General features: G+C 42.1%; 1 protein-coding gene across 3 annotated transcripts in view; it reads right to left on the bottom strand.

The window, feature by feature from the left end:
- Positions 1-46: 46 nt before the first annotated feature.
- The window catches only part of rgs12a (regulator of G protein signaling 12a), a 38,075-nt gene continuing 22,214 nt past the window's right edge, over positions 47-15,907 (bottom strand). For 2 of the 3 annotated variants that reach the window (XM_042400276.1, XM_042400275.1), the window contains exons 5-18: positions 14,530-14,699; positions 13,586-13,678; positions 12,541-12,684; positions 11,690-11,872; positions 11,440-11,590; positions 10,646-10,743; positions 10,238-10,429; positions 9,803-9,876; positions 9,577-9,703; positions 9,003-9,099; positions 8,660-8,718; positions 8,072-8,183; positions 7,301-7,858; positions 47-796 (exon numbers count right to left, since the gene is read on the bottom strand). In XM_042400276.1, coding sequence (XP_042256210.1) covers positions 510-796; positions 7,301-7,858; positions 8,072-8,183; positions 8,660-8,718; positions 9,003-9,099; positions 9,577-9,703; positions 9,803-9,876; positions 10,238-10,429; positions 10,646-10,743; positions 11,440-11,590; positions 11,690-11,872; positions 12,541-12,684; positions 13,586-13,678; positions 14,530-14,699 — 2,345 coding nt within the window. In that variant the 3' untranslated portion in view covers positions 47-509. Of the gene's footprint in view, positions 797-6,307; positions 7,859-8,071; positions 8,184-8,659; positions 8,719-9,002; positions 9,100-9,576; positions 9,704-9,802; positions 9,877-10,237; positions 10,430-10,645; positions 10,744-11,439; positions 11,591-11,689; positions 11,873-12,540; positions 12,685-13,585; positions 13,679-14,529; positions 14,700-15,907 lie in introns of those variants that run through there. The other variant, XM_042400277.1, reaches the window with a different exon arrangement.

Here is a 15,907-nt window from a genome sequence, read left to right as displayed (position 1 = left end):
AACTAGTGGAAACAGCTAGTAAGTATGCAGTTAGTTAAAATTTTCATGTCAAAGTGTTTATAGCACTTTAGAAAACAGTAAAAAAGCTTTAACTAAGAACAGTATTGGTTTACTGTAAATTAACAGCTTATGATGCATCCATTAACTATAATTTATAAGCTATTTGTCAAGTATGCCTTATTAGAATGGGATACCTGGGCTCTTTTCCATGGTTGTCCTTGGTCTTGCATGGCTCATAATAGAATTACTTTGCGCTTAATTAATTAAACTATATAACAAAAACATATCACTGTCCCAAAATTACAACCAGTACTAAAAATCAACAAGATGACACCAGCATTCTTAACAAATTTACAATATCTATCACCATAATATTGATTTTTTTTCTTTTTTTTTGTGTTTGAAGTGGATATTGACAGCTTTGTACATGCAGCCCATCAATGGACTTATTCCCTTTTAAAAGACAGTGCCTCAGGCTTTAAAAGTGCAGCAGTAGGGGGTGGATCCCTTTAGACAACAGTGGCCTTGTAAAGGTCTGTCTTGCAGTCTTTGCCCTCTGGTGGGTTGCGGCCATTATGGGGCATCTGGGCGTTCCTCATCCTGCTCTGGCACTGCCGCAGCTCTGCGACGTAGCCCTGGAAGCTCAGGCTGAGCTCAGTGTCCTCTCCCTGGGATGTCTCCAGTGTCCCCTCCTCCAGATGTACCCCCTCCACATCCATCACCTCCTGGACCGCCGGTGCAGCATCGGCTCTGTCTGCGGGTGTTTTGGTGTCGGTGCTCGTGTCTGTGCTTCCCTCTGTGCACAGGAGAATAGAAAGATATGGAAAATTCAAGATGAGTTGATGTATTGTATGACGGTCAAGATTTTAATGACTATTTATGAAGGTGGTTGTGAAATATGTGAGGCAAACACTTAAAGGGGACATATCATGCTTTTTGTGATTTTCTTTCATTTATATACTGTTATATTGTTGGATGTCTATGTTAAACATAGTCAAAGTTCCAAAACTTGAGGTGAACATATGTAAAAATGCCACCTTCAAGTCAAAGGTCAGGGCTTCAGCCTGCTGTGAACGCCCTGTATGGAAGATTACTTCTACTTCCCCATCGAACTTACGTTGGATTGTTCGCATATGCCCACAAACAGGGGTTGTTTATATTGTCCGCTCACATATTTCAGATTGGATTCAGGCTTGAACATGTACATATGTATTTAAAGTTTATTTTTTAGAGAAATCTGAATACTGCTGTTTACGTAACCCCCAGGTGTCTGACAGGCAGCAACAGAACAGAGTAAGCTCATCGAAAGGGGGGTCCTGTCGTTTTTAAACTGTAAATCCAGCAAAGATTTACCAGCAGAGCCCCAGAATATCAATGTCAACCTGGAAATGTGCATGTTATGTCCTCTTTCACAGCTGTTCTCACTACACATCAACAGACCCAAGAGACATTATCATTCATTTGGAGTCGTCCACTTGATGTGGAATGTAAGCTCAAAATTTAGCTGTTTTGATTTTCACTCATTCGTAAGGGAAACATCTGGCTATTTGCATATTAAATACTCCACTATGTTCATTAGCTAGTTGCTAACTTTGTCATTTGGTGCTGGGTTTACAGTCCAGAAAACCAAAACAATGAGATAAAAGATGTTTAAATGAGTAAAACACTCAGTCAGGCGGTAATTATCTGTGGATTTATCACTACAAGCAACTCATTTAACATTACATCGTCATTTGATCCATTTTTAATATAATATTATTGTTATATTGTTGTTATTAGTGCAGCTTTAATTAAGTAAATCACAACAAGCAAACAAGCACTAAAAGCGACATGTGGTTGTTAAAAATGACAATGACCAAACATGGATACAAAATACTTGTCATACTTGTCCGTCACTTCATTTCTCTGCATCTGTGACTCATGTGGGCTCACAGACGACAAAGCATCAACTATTTATTACACTGGCCATATGCTCAGCATAACTATATTAGATTTTAGTAAATCTAAGACATGGAGAACTTTGTCACCCATCATCCCTTGGGTGCACACATCAGTTTAATATGTTTGTATAATCTGACAATTGTATAGGCTTGTTGTGTAATCTGGACAGCTGTTGTCAAGACAAACTTGATGACATAACTGTTTCCGCTTGAACTTGCTTAACATGCTTGCCAAATCATGGCAAAGGACTGTGAATGAAACAGGACGGGATTAAACGTAATAAATCATTGCGTCCCTGTCACATGTGGTATATTTCAACATTAGCACTTGTCATTTTAAACAATTCAAAGCTGCATGACCTCATCAGGAGGCCCTGAACACGAGCCAAACCACAAACCGTAAACATCACATTTAAAGAGGATGTGTCGGGCATGGGAATGACGTTCCCCTCTTCATGTGCGAGTGTATTCGGGTGGCTAAAACCAGGAGTTTCCGGGATGGTGGCATTAGAGTTATGATGAGTGATAAACTCTCCACATCTCATCTGAACCCTGTGGCCTCGCAGATTCTAAACACAGAGGCTCGAGTGACTCAAACACAGCACTTCAAACCATAGACTCTCCTCTAGCTGTGATTCACTGCTGTTCAGTACAGATGTAAACACAGCCGTAGAGTTCTAACAGCTGACCTTACACAGACCTTCAGCAAAAGTACAATAACAGTACAACTGCAAGCACTAAGGTGAACCTCCAACTAATTCAAGGATTTCTCAGCACCTGTCGAAGTCTTTGAGTACTAAAAATCTGAAATGATTCAGTCCTCTTGTCATAGTCGGTGCTTTATCACCACAAATCTCTGTCGCAGGGTTTTTTTCCGCAGGATGTGATGTATTGATGCTGGTATGCGGAGCTGCTAGATGACGCTTTTTGATGAATTAGGATCTGATGAATTAATAAGATTTTGTAATTTCACTGCCATGAATTTATTCATCTATCCATCCATCTTCCCGAAGGGGTCACAAGGTGATTAATAATGAAAAAAATCTTATATCTACTACATAAAGTTCTCCTATAATTGCTATTTACTTGTGAAATATCAGATACATTTACATACAGTAGGTTTGTAAATATATTCAAATATATGTGAAGATTAAAAAAAAAATTGTACTTATAGCTCATAAAACTTCATTAACTTGCTTCATTATAAAGGGTCAAGGCTTTACACGCACTTATTACCATTCAGGGTCAACAGGGAGGGCATTGAGGGGTGAAATCAGGACCTTTTTTGTACAATAAATGACTTATTTTGAGATAAAAAGTAAAAATGTTTAGAGGTTATATACTGTATGTTCAATCAAGATTGTATAATTGTATTGTGCATGAAATTGTGATTGATAGGCTGCTTAAATCTGTGTTCTGCACATATGGCTGATTTTGCTTACTCATACATCTTTGGAAGGAGGGGAAAATTGGAGGGGAAAGTCCAATACATTTTTTTATTTTAGTTTCTGTTTCTTTAAATTCCTCCCTTATCTGCAAGACAGAACCTCACAAGCATAGGTGTCTTTATTTTTTACCCATACAGCCTCCTCATACATGTTTTCAGCTGTGACGTATAAAAAAAAAAAAAAAAAAGATCTCTCGGCTCAGCTGTTTAACATGGGCATTCCTCCTGTGGTGAGTCTTGTCCACAGTCATGGCAGCAGCAGCAGGGAGCTGAGAGAGACTAGCCAGACTGGAAAGGACCCAGTTACACAGTCCTCACTGAGGCCGACTGCCAAAGATCTGCTTCCACTCCTCCTTGACCGCCAGATGGATGATAAGGCAGGCCTGGGGTCAGCAAACCGCCAGCTCTCAGAGTTGACGCAGAGACACAAGAGGGGAAGACAAGTGAAACAAGCCTGGAGGAAAACTGAGCCATGTGGCCCCTCAGGTGCACAGTGCTGAAACTCTTTTTGAGTCATTACAAAGCACTTTTGGAGATAGAGGAGGTAGGTTTCCCATTTACTTCAAGGAATCCTTTAAACTGGTCCATCCGGGCCAAACTTTCCTCTGACTGAAAACTTAAAGACTTCAAAGAGGAAAAAGAAACATAATCTCTGTATAAACTTAATAAGTTATTATGTCGCTAAAGATAATTCTTTTTTATAAAATTAAATGCTGTTATCAGTTTATGAAGAGGGCAGCTGCTGCACTGTTGACTTGCCCTAATCAGTATCATATGAATGGAGTTAGACTGTGTGATGTCTCCCCCTAGTGGAAACTCTGAATCACCGTCGACCAGGATCACAGACCCAACGCTTGCCAGACAGGGAGAAGTTATTACAGCAACGATTAAGAAATTATCCTGGTAACATAAAGCTGCAGTTCTGCTCCTCTGGATAAAGACCAGACCCCCTTATGGTTTTGATTTCCAGTCTATTCAGGGGCTAATTTACACCTGATAAACCAAATGATTGCTGTAAACTACCTGTTAGGCCAGAAATACTCATAATGGTACTGTTTTATAAGAAATTTTAGTGTCTTTTTAGTGCAAGATAAATTCTATTAATCTTTGTGGTTGATGCACAAATTTCAAAGTTTCCCTTGAGCTCGTTACGTGTGCAGTTTGGTGATTTTGTAGTAGAATCTGAGGAGACATGAACTCCTCAAAATCCTTTTATCCACATATGTAAGGACAAAATCTTGACTATTCTCTTGCTACCTCTTTTCTACAGCACTTAATTATTTCTGATGTGTCTTGTAAGCTTTGAATCAAGCTGAACTGAGGAACATGTTGATCCACCTCTGCAGTAATTATATCTTATTCCCTTGGAACAGCAGAGGGCGTCAGTCTGACAGTAATACACGAACTGGAGAGAGATGTCTGCAATGACCGAATCAAATATACTGACAGTAAAAGAGGAGAAATGCTCTTTTTGAAACCACACTTGGTTAACTTCTCTTGCTTGGACTGATGGACTCAGACAGTTTCGGTGGCTGTTTGTGCCTTAAACACATTATCATGTCTGTGAGCGTGACTTTCCACCCTTTTCAAAGTGTAACAACTTTATAATGTCTCTAAAAAAGTGAAGTAGAGGCGTGTTAACTTGTTCCATTTCTGCGTTTGCAGATTCCTGCACAGATTTAGCCATACAGAGCGTAACAAAAATGGTCAAACTGAATCATAGCAATGTTTCTATTTTAGAGACTGGGGAGAAAAAGACTGAGAGAAATAGGCAGGGAAAATAGATGAAAACCAGTAGTGACAGTTTCTATCTGTGTCTCAGTCAACTCGTGGATAAGGTTACCATGGCGCCCGATGGTGGGAAGAATCGGCGCTGATGCACTTAGCAACCAGAAAAGAGGAGCGAGCCTGTAGAAAAGCTGAAAGGCTTCGATTCCTCCTCATCATCATGTGTACATATTACCTTACTTTAAGGCCTATCTATTAACACAAGGCAGTAAGGTCAGAGCGAACATGCTCGTCTTCCTCCGATAAAGTGCTTTGAAGTGCGAGGTACTCATCAAAAGAGATTTTGTTGCTGGAAAACATGTTGAGCGTGATTATCTTCTCTTTTTGTGGAGTTCACAGTGTTTCAAAGAAGGCTATCTAGGGTTTTTCTTTCAAGCTCAGAATCAAAACACGCTGCGTCTAATTGGATATCTGAAATTGCAGAGAAAGCTTTTGGCTTTTTTTTTTTAAATGTCACATCATCTGTAGAAGAAACAATCACCGTCACAAATCCATTCACCTCTTGATTGTAAAATCTCACACAGTGGAGGAGTATGTGGGTGGGGGGGGATGTCGAGTAAAGGAGGAGAAATAGAAAAATGAAATCCATCTGCAGGAGATGATAATGATCTGGCACTCCGTACAGAATCAACCGACACTCCTGCACACAACGGCAAGCTTTGAAAAGCACAAGTTTAACAAAAGACAGGTTCAAGAGATCCATAAAGCCACGTTAAAGCTACACACACCAGAGACCATAAAAAAAAACAACAACACACAATACACCAAAGCAGGTAGACCAAAGCAGACTAAAGACAAACAATGTTTAACAAGACCGCACAAACCCGCCACACTGAGCAATCTGAGCACAAACAGACATACACACCGAGCAGCGACACCCCTGGCACAAGCGCACACACACACACACACACAGAGAAAAGTACATAAAGGAGTGGGAGCTGATGAGAGGAGGAAGCCACAAGACAAAATGAGACAGAGCTAAGGGAGAACGGGAGAAGGCATGCGGAGGCGGAGAGGAGAAGATGTGGTGGTGATGGTGGTGGTGGTGGGGAGGAGGAGGGAAGGAGGGAGGGAGGGAGAGGAGAGGAGAGGAATTGAGCTCACAAACGTGTAAAAAGACAGACGAGAGTGATTTCCAATTCTAACATTTATTAGATCTACTGAATCACAGGTACAGAGTTTATTGGTAGTGATTATCTACATCAGGCATCTGGAGAGGGATTGAATGACCCAGATAAAGAATGACAGGCAATTCAACAATGTCACCACCGGCGCTAAGCAGCACTTGTCCTCCAATGACTAATTCTTTTTTTTTTTTTTATCGTTGCTCAAATTGCAACAGTAGGAGCTGACACCATTTTAGTGACTCACTGGTTTTAGAGAGTTGCGTAAGAAAAAAAAATACAAATTGCGTTTTGACATTGACATTGTTGAATTGCACTTAACTAGAGGTGGTGGGATGGAGAGGAACACAGCATTTGTTTTGTAATGACTGACAATTTCATGTTTCTGGTTTGCTACGATGTTTTTCTAATTGTACATGATGAACCCATAATGCCAGGAAACACAAGCTGCTAATCTCATCACTTTCAATCGCTCAGTTGCTCTGAATTATAATCATCAGTACATTTACTGACTACAGTACTGTCAAATATTGATTGTTAATCCATATGCATTATGCATATATATTATTTATATTCATAAGCTCTGCAATCAGTTACATCTGCATTCTCATGCACCCAAAACTACAAAATAAACTCTAAATATTTAACTGGAATAAACTGATCCCAGTCATGTGGCCAACCCAACAATTTGTGGCATGGGAAGTGACATCCAAGTAAACGTTACTCACTAAACAAAATATACACATCACTATTTACAACTTGATCTGAGTGTAATCAGTCAATCACACACATGCTTTGCTATGTTTATTAAAACAAATCAGTTTAAATGATTGGCAAACTGAGAAAGAGTCAATATCAATTTGTCATTAAAGTGCATCAGAGTCAGTGTAGAGTTTAATCATGAAGGTGGTCTGGTTTAGACCACCGGAGAGAGCGCACACATGCACATACGACACACACGCAAACACACGGAGCACTGGTTTATTACACTGTAGAAATACCTGAACTGGACTTTCCCTCTCCACCTGCGTCTTGAGGGTGGGACAAGGGTGGTGGTGGGGTGAAGTTGGCCTCGGGCAGGCTGCCCTCGAAGGACGGCATAGGGGATGGAGATGCGGGCAGCAGGGTGCTGTTGGGGCTGTTGATGTCGCCCTCCCCGACAAGGGTCAGGTCGCTGTGGGAGTCCTCCTCCACGGTGCGGAGGCTTGGCCGGGTGTCTGAGGGCCGGGGGATGGGGGACAGGTGGGTGCCGAAAGGCGCGTGGCGAGGAGGGGGCAGCATGCACCGCCTGGCCGCGGAGTGTCCATTGGCGCTGGAGCTGAGGGAGGAGTCCAGGCTCTCCGATCGAAGGCTGGAGGTGAGGGGCCCGCGCGAGGAGACGCCATTGCTTCGCTTCAGCGAGTCAGGAGTGGAGCAGGCCAGGTCAGAGGAGACGGAGCAAGAGGAGGTGGAGGGAGCCAGACGCAGGAAGTCGGGAAGCACCAGGTCTTCTTTGCTCAGGAGCCCGCGCTGGTCGTTGGCTCGGGTGCTCTGCGCCCGGCTCAGCAGCTCAAAGAATTCTGAAAAACAGATCAAAGACGTTTCATCACTTAAACTTTCCAAATAGGTGAGCAACTGGGAGAAAAGGATTAGTTTGGTTTAACATGCAGCGTAGCAGCCTCACCCTCTAGAGCTACCAAGGAGATCAGTTAGTCCTGAGGCAAAGCAGAGCTTAGAAATCCACCAGAGGTCAAAAAAAAAGAGAGAAAGAAAGAAGGAAAAGGGGGATTTACCTTCAGCTTCATCTATATTAATCTTTTTCTGTTTTCTCTTTTCCCCTGGGAGTGCAGAGTCTGGTCCACTTGCTCTCACAGAAAAGTCCTTTGGTGTTGACCTCTCATCTCCCTGCAGATGCAACAATAACAATGCACTCTGTTAGGGGATGGAGGGATGGGGAGGGGAGGGGGGGGAGGGTCATAAGGGGAGGGTACTGTGATGAGGCTAAGCATGAGCTGCCAAGCACCCTACTGAGCGAAGTGTCCAGATTTACTGAGACCATGTAAAGATGAACCTGGTCCATCTGTTGGCTCTGTGTCTTTACCGACCTTGCTAGTATCTACAGCGAGTATGATCTGCCTACGTGTGTCTTCATAGCTTATGCACAGAAAAATATGAGCGAGTGAGTCAGCCGCAGGCAGTGTTAGGGTGAGGAATACCAAAAAAAGAACCAAACAGGAAATACACACCAATTGAAGGCTTAGCATCGGCTAAATGTTAATGACGATTAATGTGGTCCGCTATTAAATGATACTGAATCTTGCAGAAGCAGCACAGCATTAGAAAAGGACAAAACACCACATCTGGACATTTGGAGTACTTACTGTTGCAGAAAGACTCCTGGTTGGAGGATGGCTTTTTAGGGAGGAAGACTTGGATTTGTCTGTTGAGGAGAGAAGAAAACATGAAAAATTCATCAGGTAAGATTGAGAAGAGGAGAGAGAGTGAGACGGAGAAGGGTGGAGAGGACACTTAAAGACAAAGGAGACATGCAAAAGAAAGAAGTGGAAACTTATTTTCTAGTGTCAGTTAAATGTATAGAAACTGGTTTCCTGTCCAAAAAGGCAAAAAACAACTTCTACAATCCATTTACCTTTATGTTTAGTTTTTATGCATTTATGATATTTAGTATTAAATATTGGACTTTGGTGTGTTTGATAGCCGTACCTTTCCCTGAGGCTGGGTCCACTCGCTCCAAGACGACCCGCAGGCCATCTAAGCTCGATATGGGGGCGCCCAAATCCAAAGGCTCAGTTTGTCCACTCTAAAACAAAACAATTTAAAGGTTTGAACACATGAGCATGATCACCTGGTGAGCAGAAGTCTGAATATTTTGCTATTTAATATCTCATTTGAGACATTTGACATTTGAGTTCAAGAGCATTTTGCTTAATTTATGAACCATCTTTCAGCTCCAGGTCTACTCTATAGTACAGTTATAATGCCTGGAAACCCACAGGACTAAAATACATCATCTGGTAAGGGTTTAGGGGAGGAGTAAAGAGCCGGCATGTTTGAGGAGTGTCGTCATTCTTAATTATAGCCCTTGTGCTCCATCTTCAGAGGCTGGGCTGAGTCAGAGTGCTAACCACCGTGTAGAGATGGAAAAGGATGCGGTCGCTTCCCTCCCCTAACCATAATACTCCACCCTGTGGCACTGTCAAACACTGCACAAGCTGCTCTCTGAACACACAAGAGATTCAGAAAGATTATGGCATTGTAGCCACCGGGGACGACTTACTATTTTGGCCACAAGATCGCTGAGGTGGAGGCCATATTTGGCCACAACGGGACGAAGGACTTCAGTGACTGGTTTGGTAGGTTTGGCTTTCAGCCCCACAGAGCGATTAATGGGTACCAGGTCCAATCTAAGAGCAGAGAAAGAGCAAAACTTAGGCATTAAAGAAAAGTCAGAAAAAGCTACATTCATAGGAAATCAATAGATCCGAGTACACTTTGATTCATACCTAAACAAAGTCCTCTTCTCCAGCCTCAAGTCTCGTGAGCTGAGGGTCAAGCAGTCTTGGTCCAACACTAAAGGCTATGAGGAAAAAAAGCATGACGCCACACATTAACAACACATAAAACCATATACACTAACATCTTTATTCAGGAACTGAACGATACAGTCTCCATTTTAATCCTCTGTAATCTCTTCAATTCACTTCAGTTAAATTCAGATGTTTTCAGTTAAGTTCTAACAATGACTCCTCACAAAATATAGCATGTTCAAATTGGAGGTGTAATCGTACTGGATTTACCAAAGTTTGGTTTATAATAAACAGGAGGTTGATTCGATTCACTCAAGAGATGCTTGAAGCACTGCTCTGCTTCCTGGTATATTTGCAGCAGATGTTGTTAGCATTTGTCAGTAATTTGCTGGTGGCGTGTGCCTCTCTCACCTTCTCCCCTCCCACCAGGAAGAGGTCGACGGCGGCGATGTTGACGCTTATGTTGTGACAGAGAACCTGGAGGACTTCTCTAATGGAAGCACCGGGCCGAAGCGTGACAGAGGAGCACGAGCCGTCGGGCAGCATCACACTGCAGTGTTTAGGGGAGCGTTCCCAAACTCCGACTGAGTGGCGGTTATCAGACTAAAGGTCAGAAGATAACATTTTTTTTAATAAGGGTTACAAGCTTACATTAAAGATTCAGTTGTAATTGTAGCTGCAGTTTTTCCTTATGTGATCCATAAACAACAAATGAGTGGGCTGACGAATAAAAAATAAAATAAATTCTGGTCTGTTATGATGGTTTCAGCAGACACTGGGCTCTGTGTTGCCATGGTGATCTGTCCAGCGGAATCTTACATCAATCTTGCCAGTAGAGCAGGAAGTGGCCATCTCCAGACTGGTACCGGATGACAAGGAGCCCTGGGACTCCCTTCGCCCATTACTACCCCAGTAGTCTGCACAAAACAACACAGGCACACACATGAACTCAAGCAAATCAGAAACATCAGCGCACTACTCATTAATCGACACTTTCGGTATGCAACACAAACACTGTGCAAGGGCAGGAAAATGACTAAGTGTGCTCAACATCTTGGAGAAAAAAAAGGTTTACGTTATAAAACAACATTCTGTGAATAAACAGTAGATGTTTAATTAAATTGAAGTGCTGCTATATTTAGTGAGAGGCGTCGACTGAGACGATAACTATGCTGGATTTCCGACTGGAAACTTTGATATCTACAATACTGGTATGACTATTTGTGCCCTAACAGGATATTTGCAGATGTGAAAAAGAAGTAGGATCAATAGTAGTTTATCTTTTGAAGCTTGAAAAGTAAAAAAAAAGTAAAAGTCCATTCAGCGTTTCAGAATATCAGTGTTGAAACAAGTATTTTGTTAGTGTACTCGTTGTATGTGTGTAACACTTTGATCACTGCAGGGCAGCTGTGTTTCTACATGCCTGCCCTGCATGTAGCTCATGGCAACCCCGGAGCTGGCAGGGATTTGGTGTCTTGTTCAAGGACATTTCAGCACTTTGGAAGTTTGTGTGTTACAAAGGCTTAAAACAGTGGATTTCTTTGTAAGCAGCTGGCAACAGGCTTGTTAATTTAGTTTGTTAAGGAAAATAAAAGAAAATTTGAGGCTCTCACCGAGGTTAATGTCTCCAATTTCCTTCTTTTTTGGCCCCTTCCCAAAGCTCCTGTTGCGGGACCATGAGAAGAACATCCCGCGTTTTTTATCAGCGCTCTCATCTTTGCTGTCCTCATTGAGTGACCTCCCTGACCTCTGTTTTCTAGGCTCCTGTAAGTTAGAGAACAAACAATATGTACTTAACATGCCGAACAACCATTTATCTCCATCACCAGTTTCTTTAAAACAGTCAAAACACTATAGTGGCACCTTTTTCGGAGTGGAAAGGGTGGAGCGGTCGGAGCTGGCACTGTGTTTAGACGGCGCAGGACTGCAGGGGATCTGGTAGGGGTCCGGCAAGGGTCGGCCTTCCACTTCAGCGTGCATACACTCCTGGTAGAGCGAGGACTTGAGGAATCGTGAGTAGCTGTCAAACTTCATCAGGTTGAAGATCTGTTGAGCGGGGAGAAAGAGTGCGGTGTTTGTAAGTAAACAAGCGGTGACAGACAGAGGATGATGAGACATAAGAGGGTTAGCAAAAGTGATAGAGAGGAAAATGACATGGTGAGATTAGACACACAAAGAGGCATGTGGTGACAAAAATTAGGGGGTGAGGAGGAGAAATTGAAACAAAGACAGAAATGGGAATAAAGTAACTACTGGTGTTAACATATGGTTACAGCTGACGTTATGACAAGTTTCTTAACAGTTAACATTATATAATACCCTTTGCGAGCTGGAAATATACAGATCTCTGACTTCATGTCTACGTCTGTGTGTACAGTACGCGCTAGATTCTATGTGGGTGTATGCCAGTTTGTGTTTATCTCTCTGGTAAAGCCTCAGAGCCCGTTCGTAAACAAACCCAGATGGCCACCAAAAGAACCCAATATGCTTGTGCAAAGTGACTAAAGGCTAGATGAGAACAACCCCCCCCCCCAGTGCACACAGATTCACTCCTAATAATACTGTCTAGAAAAATGTCTTGATCTCCATTTGACGTATGGTGCAACTCAATAATTTAAACGAGAGAAGGCTTAAATGTGGAAAGGCCACATTATTTATCAACCAATAGATTGTGGTATTTTAGTAAATGAGCTCAACTACTGCCTTGTTGATACCTGTAGCTGTTGCGTCTTGAACATGTCGGGCCGTGGGGACGTGAGGACGTCATCAGCCAGCTGGGCTTGACTGTCGATGTTGACCGGCATGGTGGCCTTGCTGGACAGGAAGCTGTTGTAGATCTCTCCAGCTCTCTGGGACAGCTGCAGGGAGGACAGTGATGATTTCAAAAACTGTAGAAAACTATGTCGCTATCTTCTTATCTGCTCTTTTATTAATATATTTACACACAAATTAATCAGGCTTAGAGATGCTACATGAGCTGGATTGAGTCTTTGTTCTTAGCTTCATTAGTGGCTTAGCTTCATTAGTGGCTAATCTTATGCTACTGTGAAGCTGTGGTTCACAACCTGGGGTAACAAGATAAATCTGAGAGGTCAGAAATGATTAATAGGATAGAGGAGAATTGAAATCATATTTCATTTACACAGAATTGTTTAATTTTCTGACTAGTTCATTTTTAACCATGGTAATGACATGGCTAAAAATAAATCTCAGACTGTCCACTACTTTGGTTCAGAGTGAAATATCTCAACAACTATTTGATGGATTGCCATGAATGTACTTTGTTTTATTACCAAAAATTTACAACAACTGTTGACATTCCCATCAGCATCAGTTGTACTTGTTAATTTTAAGTGCTACTTGGCAAATGTTAACTTGCTAAGCCACTAAACTACAATGGTGAACAAGGTTAACATTATACTTGCTTTCCAACAGCATGTTAGCATTTCCATTGTGAGTATGGTAGCATGCTGATGTTAGCATTTAGCTCAAAGCACAGTTGTGCGTCAGTACAGCCTCACAGAGCTGCTAGCATGACTGGCTCTCCTGTTTAACAGTAACAGACTTACAAGCCAAAAGGTTAGGGAACCACTGCTATGAAGACAAATGTAATTTAACCAGTGTACTCAGAATGGGACTTCCCCAGGGGTAAACAAATGCTTAGAGTGTGTCATGATCTGCCAATTTACAGTGGACCACAGGATCCACAAGCACCAAAAAGGTAGTGACTTCATCTGTAGCTGCATACTGTGGACTTACCTGCTTTTTATCAGTTGCAGGGACATGACTGAAGTATTCACAGGCCTGCCAGAACAAGATATTCTCCTCACTGAATTCTTTCTTGAGAAATTCCTGTGAAGACACACATTGTAAGAGTTCCTATATGCTATCCGACTGACGGTGATAACTTTTTCTTCTTTTCCAGTGCTTGTGTTATTGTTGTTGAGACCAGTAGTGAGGAAATAAATTATTGGGTGTAATGTTGTGAACAAGATTTGTGTATGTGTAGGCGCAGGACAGTGTGGGCGAGTGCAGCGCTGTTCAGTGTTAAGGGAAGGTGAGGAGGGAGGTGGTTCCAGGAGTCAGAACTTAGTGTTGAGTCTTCTGAAGGTGTTGTAGGCTACTTGCAAAGACACATCTTTTATGTGGGATGTGCCTACGTGGAGACATAAATGAGAAGCCTGGACTCACTGGGGTTGAATACTAATATAAGGTTCTGAACTGGCACCTATTGCAAATTTATAAGAGCTTAGAATTTGTAAAAGCTGCTAAAATCAATATTTTTGTATTAACCATGGATAAAATGACTCTGAGGTCCTCTAAACACTACTAATGTTTTAGCAATTAGTCTTCGTTTTCTGGCTCGCAAATTTACTGTCTTGGTTAATTCGCACCACTCTCCTAGTCATTTCCTCCTGTACACTACCATCCCATCGCTAAATGGCAGGCGAACAAAGTTGGCAACTCGCTGGTGAACGAAGTGGAGCAATTAGCAGCTAAAAATCCAGATATTTCCCTGCGTAGTTGGTGGAGAGCAAGACAAAGCTAAAAGGAGAGTGAATACTGGACTTACATGTATCATGTGCACAGAAACATGACTCCAGATGAATGCTAATGTTTCTGATTTTCCTTTCAACACATTATTGTAATTAACAGTTAACGCTACAGTTAATTTTTCAACTTTTTTATCGAGCTCAGCTTACCGAAAAGTAGCGTACGCCCACTGGATCCTGAAGGAGACGCTCGAAGCAGGCGGCCCAGCTAGCCACACGCTGCTCTGGAACCCCTCGATGGCTTCCTGCTCCTGGAAGACTGCCATTACTGTTCAGGCTGCTCTGGCTGCAGCATCCCTGCAACTGGACTCCACTATAATCTGCAAGATGGGATAGCAACGCAAAGGTCAAAAGGCTCTACTGTTAAAGGGTAATTCCAGCCCGAGGGAATGTCAGAGTCATCTCCTGCGTGCCCTCTTAACCTTTTAAATATTCCTGTGGATTTTAGCATTTTTGTGTGCTTGTTTTCTTCACTCTTGACATCATATACCTCCATTCAACTTCTGAGGAGGTAAACTGAGTGCTGTCATTTAATCCATGCTTTTTATAAAGATTTCGTTGCTGTTAAGGAACCCATAAAAAACATTATTTGTGAGCAAAAACTATCTTCTGTTGATACACATCTTCAAACGGCCATCATAAAAGGCACGTCTGTGATATTTGGTGAAAATATAGACAAGAAAGCAGACAAAACAACAGAATTATATAGTTGGAACAATATCAGACTCTAGTTCTAGTGCTAATGTATCAAGCTCAGCTAATTCACCACAAATTCTCACTACAATCTTTTCAACAATTTCCTTAAGGGTCTAAGTTTGGCTTGAGGAAATTGCAGGTAAGAAAGACACATAATTTGTCAGCAATTTAAGAAAAGTCTTGATCCTGGTGGAGTTAAAAGAAGGATGAACTTGTCCTAAATCTAGCTAACACAATGATTATTTGAAGAGGCAAAAGGTGCCCTATAACTGCACCAAATAAAATTACAAACAGAAAATGGATTAGACTACAAGGCAAAGGCCAATGGGGATTGAAAGGAAAGCTAATGGCTCTTTAGTTGCTACACTTCCCACCAATGAATGTTACACAGTAACTGAATGTCAAAGTTCAACATAGGTCATGAGAGAGAACTGGAGCGCAGGGATAACTGATCTAATTGCATCCTATGAAGAAAAACCTCTAAGTTGTTAAGAGAGTGGAGCGAAGAGGGAGCAGAATAAAAGGAGAAGAAAGAGAGGAGGCACGGCTGATTATAGGGACTCGAGGAGGGAGAATGGGTAAGGATCTGGGGAGTCGTGGTCAGCTAAAGTAGAGCCTCGCCCTGCACAGTACCTGCTATCATGGTGGCAGATGGCCATTTTAGAGCTGTAGAACAACCAAGCAGGGTGCAATAAAAAGAAAAAAACAAACAAACAAAAGGGACACAGTAGGATTTGTTACAGATATAGCTATTGTCATTCTGTGGAGAGTCAACTGGTTGGCATTGGCAACCAGCGTCTATCATTGCTGATGAGAATAGAAATGCTAGCTG

This window comes from Thunnus maccoyii, chromosome 22, assembly GCF_910596095.1.
Source record: "Thunnus maccoyii chromosome 22, fThuMac1.1, whole genome shotgun sequence".
NCBI classification, from domain to species: domain Eukaryota; kingdom Metazoa; phylum Chordata; class Actinopteri; order Scombriformes; family Scombridae; genus Thunnus; species Thunnus maccoyii.
This window is presented reverse-complemented; position numbering and strand designations above follow the sequence as displayed.